The following is a 10428-nucleotide window of genomic DNA, read 5'->3' on the forward strand; positions in this document are numbered from 1 at the left end:
TTATATTATTTTATATGTTTGCTGCATTTGATTGTACATTTGAAGTACATTTGATTGTACTTTATTCTATAAAGATCAAATATAAAAATTGGTTTTATATATATATATATATATATATATATATATATGTATGTAATATTCTTCGAGTAAGCATATTTCGTAAATATAAAATATCTCTTAGAATAATGAAACATTTAATGGTGGATTCAATTGTTTTTCACATCTATTTGTTGTATCTTAATTTTAGAAATAGGCTACAGCTATATGCGTATAGCTACAGCTTATTTCCGTTTCAAAAAATAAACAACGCATGGAACAATGTATTTGTTACCGGGTGCTCGCATTTCTCTAATTAGAACGCCCGAAACGAAGCAAGGGTAATGAAACGAATAACAATTACCCCGGACATGATGAACATATTTCGAATTTAGATTGCAAATACAATGTACGATGCCCGAAATTTTATTCTCCGTATGCGAAATTAAATAACGATTTATTAAATTTCAAGAATCGTACTAAACCAATTTTAATTTCGTTGTATGTTACAGTATATGCGTAACCGTGGTTGTCCTGAACGTCCACTTCCGGTCACCGCAAACACACAAAATGGCTCCTTGGGTAAAAAGAGTTTTTATCCACATTCTTCCTCGCTTGCTGGTCATGCGAAGGCCTCAATATAAATTTGATACGAATAGGTAAGAATGTCACGATTTCTTAGAAATATTGCGTAAAGTAGCACACATCTCAAAATGTTATAATAAAATGTTGAAAATGTCCTTTGCGCGTATAGAAAACAATATACTTGTACTATTTAAATAACGGTTATAACGTTAAATGACTACCTGAAGTAATCACTTAACCCTTTGCACTTCGAATTCTCCGATTTCAGTACACTTTTGTCGAGCCTCATTCGACATAGGATCGCAAAGGGTTAATCAATAGTTGTAAATAATATCCGAGTCTTTCAATGATATCGTACATCGTATACATTTGCTCTTATTCATAGATATACTTCTAGCAGAGTGTTAATGAGAACTGTCAGGGGAAAAGAGAAGGCTTGCTATTATCCCTATCGTTCATCCACTCAAGAGGACAGCGAAGAGCATCTAACACCTAAGCGATTTCATAGTCGTGTTCCTTCGAAAGAAGACCTCTCACCTTCCAGGTATCGACGATTAACTATAAACTTCGGAAATTTTACGAAATTTGCATTACAAATTTGCATGTATACCACCGTTACGTTAGTAAACGTGCATACAGGTTAAATTCGAATCATAGAGGATCAAGTATATTATTAAAATTTAGAGTGGAAGAAATAGGGAAAGATTAGAGGCCTAGCGAATTAGCGATTCTAATAACGTAAATTAATTTGGCAACGAGTTCGGAATAGATTCCCAATTTAAAGGCAAATGACAAGGCAGAACTGTAAAGTAATACTAATAATATTAAAGACCAGGGTCTCTAGTTAATACAAAATATAAGAGCTATACCGAATATAAATTTACACAAGTTAATGAAAATTAGATTTTTGAAGTCAGCGTATTTTATTATAATCTAAACATCGCTATAATACAATTTAAAACCCGTAGCAAAAGTATGAAACTGGGAATAAATTATTTTGCGATACTAGAATTGTAAACAACAATTAATAAGTTTGTCTGCTGATATAAAACGAATGTAAAAAACAAAAACTGTTTTATTTAGTATAAATGTTGGACTAGCAAATGAATTTTCTATTATCAAACAAATGGTCGCATTCATTGCATACATAAGTTAATGAAAATTAGATTTTTAAAGTCAGCGTGTTTTATTATGATCTAAACATCGCTATAATACAAATTAAAACCCATATCAAAAGTATAAAACTGGAAATAAATTATTTTGCCGTAATAGAATCGTAAAAAAAGACTAATAAATTCGAATGCTGATATATTAAGCGAATGTAAAAACTATGTTTCATTCGGTAGAAACGCTAGACTAATAAATGAATTTTCTATCGTCAAACAAATGGGCAAATTCATCGTAAACGAGGTTTGATTTCGTTATGCATAAATATATGCATATAAAATATAATGATAAATTCGATCAACTCGTACGTTTCGTTGCTAACGAAATTTGATTAAACACAATATTTTAGTGAAATGAGATTTCCTACCACGAGATAATGAAACATGTATTATAATTTCTGGTTTCGCTGAGGCATCGAATATGATACAGTAAGGAAACTTTTTACTTAGAATTGGAATGTTTTGTTCCCAATTCAGCCTAACGGATGGCGCAAGATTCGGTGGGAGTTGTTTAATTCACGGACCAACGTTACCGCCGCTTCCTCTTCAATCCGAGTGCGAAAATCTCTCCGTTTCCGGGGAAGCAGGTATCGAAGAAGTGAAAAGTCCAGTTCTACGAAGTCCTCCACCATTTTCGCATTCGCGTTGCCCTCCTGAAATTCACAAATCTTGCATTTGTGTGCGTTTCATCGCGGAACACACCAAAATGCTCGAGGATTCGACCAAGGTAATCTTTTTAGTATCTTTAAGAATAAAGGAGAATTGAAATAATAAGCCTTCGTCGCATTATAAGTTTCAATTGTTTCTTCGCGGGACACGTCTATAATTATTAGTGTCTACAGTTATTATCATTCAAAAATACTGTGACTTCATCGCTTATTATTAGTTTCTAATCTCTCGAAAATCGTTTCTTCGTCGGTATGAGTGCATACATATTTTGCAAGTTTTTTGGGTTCTGAACATTCGGCTGAGAACATCTTATCGGTATAAAACAAATCTTAAAAGGGTAATTTAATAGTAATAGTAATAATAGTATTTAAATTATTTATCGATTATGTTCTGAATTCGAGTTATGTTTCTTTAAATATAAAATTTATCTAAAAAGTTGAGAAATGTTGGTTTTGCAAATAATATAAAGATATTCCAAATATTAGGTGTAGAAATTAATTCTCTACTTTCATATTTAATTATTTGTAACTCTAGTACAAACAGAAATATTTGTCCACCACTTTGTTACATTAATGTACCAACTGTCATAAAAAAAAACACAGGTTGCAGCGTCGTTTGGTTTTACAACTATATTATACTGCTCTCTCGTATAACTGAAGAAAGGTCGTAAGTGCTATAATTTTTCTTTTTAAATAAATGATAAGGTTATTATAGAAAGGCATAGAATTAATTCCTACATATAATATATTATGTCGAACGCATATAAGAAATCCCAAGAGATGAAATTTTTGTGATACGAACATTAATATGAAAGGTCTATAAATGTACTTCTGTAAACGTAATTCGATCATCTTTAGCAGGATGTAGTTAATTAAGATCACACCTCAAGTGTGCCAATTAAAAATTAATATTCCCATTTCAATCTTAAAATTAACGTTAGAGTTCCTGCATTCTGTATTTAGCAATCTGACGTTAATAATTTGTGAAAAGGTGAAAGAGGACTGGAAGTACGTGGCGATGGTCCTAGACAGACTGTTCCTTTGGATTTTCACTTTGGCGGTACTGGTTGGCACGGCTGGAATTATCTTACAAGCACCGACCCTCTACGATGACCGGGTTCCGATTGATAAAAAATTCAGCGATTTTGCAACCACAACGGTAGTAAACTGCCCGCCGCAATAGTCTATGCCTGAGCTCTGTACCGTAGATAAAGACTAAGGACCAACGCTCGGAAGTAACTTGGTACCAACCCGGAATCCCATTCTAGTCTCAGGAACTTCCAACTTCCATCAACGTTCGGTAACGAAATTACGGTAAAAGGGCTCCATTTTCTAAAATGATTGTAAAGTATACGACGTACACCGTGCTTCGTGCTTCGGAAGAAAAAAAAATAGAGAAGAGAAACGAACGAAGAAGATCCAAGGAAATACAAATTATAAAAACTACTACTTCGGTTTCAAGTTTCAAGTTTACGAGAAAATGTGAAATGTTTTGTTCCTGAAACGCAATTGAAATGATAACGAGTAAGCTGACTCGGGCCAGGGGTGAGATTTCTCCGAACGAGAAACGTTCGAAACATGTCGGTAATCTTATAACTTTGGGTCCATCCAAGGAGATAGAAATTATAAAAACTATTATTTCGGTTTCATTTCAAATTTACGAGAAAATGTGAAATGTTTCGTTCCTAAAATACGATTGAAACGTTAACGATTAAGCATACTTGTGTCAGAAGTGGGATTTCTCTGAACGTGAAGCGTTCGAACTGTAATCCTGTAACCTCGATTCTATCCAGAAAACAATGAAGAATCGACTATGCAATACGAAGGAACCGCACGCCTTGGAATCTTTCTTCGTTTCGATGCCATCGACTTAAGAGAACGCGCGACGAAATGTTGATCGTTCGAGTGTTATCGTCGCGCGGAGAAGAAGCGATCGACGTGTCGCGTGAATTATGAAGAAACTTATACCTATATAGTCTGCTCAAGTAAATCGTAATATGAAGCTGCCACTACTTAATCGGGTTAACTTAAAAGAACAAGTTAATTAAATGTATTGTAACGATAATTTAGTTAAACCCTTGCCGACTTTCGTCGTGTTTCCGTGACTCTTGAAGGGATCGAAGAGACGGAAAGGTTAAGTTAAACGGTTTACGGTTGATCGCCGTAAAATTCGATTGTTCAACTCTAGCCCAAGGGTGATGAAACTTTCTCGAATAAACCTGTCGTACGATCGCGCGTTTTATATATCCCGTTTACTCGAAACGTTGAGAGAAATTATTCTAGGCATCACGACAGTAGATAGTTCGTTGTACGACACGAATATAGCGTGTAACTTACTATATAATCGATTAGTTTTAAACATTTAGTAACGTACCCGTTTGTACGAACGTATGTTTAAGGAAATCGGTGCGGTGGAGAGAAAGGATAACGGTTCAAGCGTACGCGCATCGAAATGTCGCTCGAGATTACGGTTTCCATTCTTTTATCGTTCCCACGTTCGTTAACTGATTTCATATATTAGGAGAGACTGGGGTTAATTGAAACATGGGGCAATAAAAGTAAAATAAATAATTTAAAGATAGTTTACGACATAAACAGAGCGTCGAAGAGAAAAAGGACCAGTTTTCGTGTCTAAACCTATCGTATCAACGTTTCTATTTTTGTGTATTACTTTTCCAACACGAAAGGTAAGTTTTCTAACTATTCTTATTTTATTTATCAATTCAGAACTGTCATTCCTCTTTCTGTCCAATTTACATTATCATAATTATGAATATCCTAGTTGATTTTAGAATGTTAAATACCTACCTACGATATTCAATTTTGTTTCTATGAAATTAAACATATGTAACGACTGGGTTGTGTCTGTTGAATCAACTGTATTGTTGATTGAAATCCTTTTCACTTGATTGTTTCTAGAGGCATTTTCAAGTGATTTTTTCTAAATTTTCTTTCATTTTTAATGATTTTAACGAGTCTGACATTTTTTAGTGTGTATTTTAGATATTTAATAGCTCGATTTTATTGTTCAGTTGATTAAATTCAGTTGATATGAAAACAAATGAATAATGGTTCTCTTTTGAAACCACGTGATCAGGCGAGTATAATTGAATTCCATTACCAAACAGATAGGACATAGAACGAAGCCACGATAAGCTATTTTAACAAAAATGTTCAAATTGACCCCAGTCTCCCCCTACTCTCTGTAATAATGATCTTTTCAGCTGAGATCGTAATCATACGAAAAGTTCTAGTCTTTTTATTACTCAAAAACAGTCCCATTTGTGGCGATTATTGGGAATATCTTTTATTATTAACACTTTAACACTTGTCTAAATATTTTTGGAATGCACACATGATGCTATCAAGAGATACACGTGTATAACCTACCCCCGATTTACATAGAATTCATGGTTTTTTCTATGAAAAGCAGTATTTAAAATGAGAGTAAAGTACAAATGAAAGGCATGAAAATATCAGCCCGTTCGTGAAATAATAAATATGTAAAATTACATTTTATAATATTATTTTTACTTTTCAAAGGTGCCTCTTATTTCTATTATTTTCGTTTTTAAATTTCCTTCGACACGGTAACATCTGTAAAATTTAAATTGTATTATAATAATCCAACAAAAACTGTAATTATTTATCGTTATCCATTAAATACGAAATTTTAGAAATTCTTTATTAGAAAAAGCACAACGATATATATCTTACAACTGTTAAAGACTTACTGCCCTGATCGATACGAATGCTTTTTGTATTCAAATAAAAAAGAAGGAGGGAAACGAAATTCCCTTTTGTAGATTTAATGCTAGTGTTAACAAGGGAACGGTACTAACGAATAACTGTACAAATACGTGCACAGCATCGATTTCTGTTTTTAACAGTTTTTGGAAATTCAATTGTTTCGAAAATTGTGTAAATCGGGGGATGGGTGTACAAATTGTCCACGCAACAAAATTGCTGTCCTATAGCCTAATCTCAAATTTAATTTAACGGTCAGCTCTGAAAAATTGAATATTATTTTCATCAATAAATATGCTCGTATTAGGTATTTGATCCCAGATAATGGTTAAAACAATATTCGTTGTTTTCTGATAATAATATTAATAATTAAATTTTATTAAGGATGGACACATTTTTCATAATCGAAACCTTCTATTCGATTAAAATAATCGTTTCTCGCAACGTCATTTATTTCACACGTTTCACCTACTGCGCTACAGTTTACACTATTACATACACGCATTATCGTACGACCAAATGAAATTTGCAAATAGATCGGACCAGGCATGTTTCTTCCCAGCTGATAGAAATAAATAAAGATTAATTTCACCCCGCGAAAATTAATCTCGAGAGAAACTTCGTGACGGTCGCGTACTTCGCCTCTATAAAAATATTGTATTTTGTAACAACAATCGAACGACGCGAGACATTACAATAATAATAACCAATAGTACTGTAAGAACAAGTAAAGCATACGAATTCTAAAGCTGATAGATGTAGCTGATTGAACAACTGATTGACGTCGTTGTTCAATGCTGTAGTAAGTGGTTGATGTTACCGTGAGTTGTTCACGATTTCTTTTCCAGGTTCGTTCGTTTATTTGTGTAATTATGCGCCATGTATGTATAAACAATGTATTACCACGGTTAATGTTTGTTAGTTACGTCTCGTGCAAGCGGACACCGATATTCCCGAGAATCGTGTCGGAGAATCTGCGATGCTTTAGCAAAAATCGAACGAAACGACGTTGCAAGTGAACGTTCGACGACGATCGTTAATTTGCAACCTCGCGAAATCGTAAAATTATCGATATTTTGACGTGGATCAGGCCTTGTATAAACTCGACTCGACTCGGCTCGGCTCGACTCGACGAATCTCTAATTCTTCGACGTCCGCAGGCATATTCCTAGCTAAAAGTCGTAGTTTGGACGCAATCGAAGGTACGATGCCTTGTGTCGCGTTGGATTGTAAATATTACATATACATTCGTAGGACGAAGTATATCGGTTCCGTAAATACTGCCATTAGTAAGCGTCGCGTTAGCGCGAGAGACGTTTTTGTATCGTTGTATTGGTAAGCTCCGTAATTGTTCGTTAACCGTTAACCAAATAATAAAGAAACGATTCGGCGCGCACGGCTGAAGCGTTCCGCTTATCATTTTTATTTCGGCGTCGAGTCGATCTTCTAACCCCGGAAATTGACCGAAGAGAAACGAAAATGGACAACGCGCGAATCGACGAATGAAAGACGCTTCGGAAACGAAGGGTTGACGGATAAATTGTCGATTGATCGGAGATCGATTTCGGGACACGTAGTATTTTGGAGACTCGTAAACGTATTCGCTACCTGATCGAAAAGTCGTCCAGTAAACGCTGAAGCGTATGCTCGAAGTTAGAAACGGGAGCTGCATCGTTAACCTCGGACTTCGGGCGAATTTTGTCAAAGTCTGAATTCTACCTTAGAGGAACGAAAACGGATAAGAAATTTACTTTGCACTAGATCGATAGGGAAGAACGCACACATTTTCTATGATAGGGTCAGTTACTAACTAACGCGTTAACGTCGTGAATTATCGGCTACCATGTTGAAGCAGCTGTTGAATCGTTTACGCGATTCCGCAACGAGCGATTTTAAAGTCTCGCTTTAACAATAGTAGATTATTCGATAGTCGGCTATTGTTACTTTGATATTTTAACCGTTGTTAATCTGTCGCAGACATTTAATTGTTGTTGTCGGTGAGGTGAGACGATCGAGGTGTTCGTCCAGTGCTAAACGGAAAAGTTAATGAATTAATGATTCTTGGACGAGAAAACGAGTTCGCGATACCTAGTTACAAATTAGTCGAATAGAAAGAGAGAGAGAGAGAGCGTGTGTGTGTGTGTGTGTAAGAGGGAGAGAGAAAAAAAGAGAAAAAAAGCAATTAATATTAAGGTGTAAATAAAATGTACATAGAGAAGCGTAACGTAAGTCGAAAGCTGTAAAGCGATTGAACATTTTTACTATTTCAAGAAACTGGGATCACACGTCGCACAAATGAATCCCACGATGATATTGTTTAGAACATGCCACAATACGATGATGGTTGGCAGTGGAAATACGAGCTAAACGAGTTGTTTTATTTATTAGTAACGACGAACCAGTCAAAATAATTTGTATTCCTTTAAGTTACTTTAACAGATAAGTGCGAACAATGTAACCGATACGAACTTCGTCTTATTTTCTAAACGAATTATTCATGTTGCATTCTCATGCATGATTGGTGTGGCCTTGAGCGCTGAACTAACGTTTAGCTGCAGTTTTGCATCAAATTCGAACCCATTCCTTTCCTAGCGAATACGAAGTTCATGGGTTAAAATTTGTCAACGGTTATCTATTGGGTTGGTCAGAAAGTTGATCTGGATTTTAACGCGTAAATGAAAAGCGACTTTTTTTTAGAGAAGGAAATATCTTTATACAATAATATGTTCACCATTTTATTCTATGATGTTTTGGGCAAAATTATGATCCCTCACATATAGAATTTCTCTAAGTGATGTTTAACAACCCTTCAAAATCAAAGCTCTTTCTACTCAGCGATTTTTCTAAGAAGCAAGAAAGATGAAAATTGGAAAAATCAATCTGAAAAATAAGTGTGCACGTTTGTTTTTAGAATTAAAAAATGTATGATACTAAAGTTAGGCTGGATATTTGTATATCAAAGTCGTTTTACAGATAAATAATGTTTTGATCTGTGTGTATTCGATTAAACCAAAAGAAATCTATTTAAAGTTCGTCCCTGAAGGGATTAAACAATAGTGGAAGTGAAGTTAATAAACCGAACGAACTTTTTGGCCAACTTAATACACACTCATAAGTCATTGGACACTTACGAACATTCGCTACTTAGAAGCAAACACTTCGAATTTCAACTCATCAGTCCACAGGACTATTCCTGAATTTTCTATCAATCGATTTCGATGATATTTAGCCCACTGAAGTTTCTTAACTTTATTTTGACCAACACACACTCCTTTTAACAGTCGACACCGAAATTGGTTTCTTTTGTTTTTTATTTAATTTCATTGTAATTTCTGATGCAGTTCGTCTTTTATTCCGTTTACTTAACCCTTTCAGACCTAAATTATATTTTTTCTCGTATTAATGTAATTGAATTTTTAGACTTGGACTAAAATTAGTATAGGAAAAATAAAACAACAATCCTAATAGTGTAGTTTTTGAGGAAAACTGGTCTTTCTTCATGTGCACAAATAAGGACATTCACCCTAAACGCTAGTGTAGGTAATTTTTAAATGTTGTGTCCTCAATTGTGAACGCAAGGTCTAAAAGGGTTAATGTTTTAACATAACTATCGTCAGCTATCGATGCTTTTCTTGGCCTCCCTGACCGTTTCTTAAATTCTATATTCCCTATATAGATACGGTTTCATTGTGTAACTCACGGTAGACGCGGAAATTCCCACTTTTTCTAAAATTTCTTTTATGGAATAGCTCCCTCCGGACAAAGCGACTATTTCAGAACGCTTTGCCTCACTTAAATCTTTTCTCCTCGTCTTCATCGCGCTCTTAAAACTGTTGAAACCAAATTGTTCGCGACTAATGCTTCGAAGTGGAAGTCTAAGAGTCTGTGAGGTTGTTAGGTTTATATTGCGTTTACAAACGTTTATAGAAGTCACATGGCGGAAACATAGTGGTTTGGATAAACAGAGACAAAATCTACTCTCAACAATCATTCTTACTTAATGTATTTTCAATAGTTCGAATGTGTTTTTCTACATTTAAAATATTTGAACAACTAAATGTTTTTTATTGTTGCACCCAATTGAGAGTAAACATACATATTCGTAGTATAAGCATGAATAAAGCATCACAATTTCAGTATTTTACGCTGTAAAAGGTGTCACAACTAAACCAGGCCCTTTAAATACCTCTTCTAATTATGATGACATACAAATAATATTTTACATG

The 10428-nt window shown here is 34.6% G+C and overlaps 1 protein-coding gene across 1 annotated transcript; it reads left to right on the forward strand.

Moving 5' to 3' along the window:
- Positions 1 to 552: 552 nt before the first annotated feature.
- On the forward strand, positions 553 to 10422 carry LOC128875521 (acetylcholine receptor subunit alpha-like). The gene is made up of 4 exons (XM_054121154.1): positions 553 to 695; positions 1007 to 1165; positions 2265 to 2514; positions 3447 to 10422. Exons 1-4 carry the CDS (start codon positions 607 to 609, stop codon positions 3636 to 3638), a joined length of 690 nt encoding a protein of 229 aa, XP_053977129.1. The 5' UTR covers positions 553 to 606; the 3' UTR covers positions 3639 to 10422.
- The last annotated feature ends 6 nt before the right edge of the window (positions 10423 to 10428 follow it).

This window comes from Hylaeus volcanicus, chromosome 4, assembly GCF_026283585.1.
Source record: "Hylaeus volcanicus isolate JK05 chromosome 4, UHH_iyHylVolc1.0_haploid, whole genome shotgun sequence".
In the NCBI taxonomy this organism is placed as follows: Eukaryota; Metazoa; Arthropoda; class Insecta; order Hymenoptera; family Colletidae; genus Hylaeus; species Hylaeus volcanicus.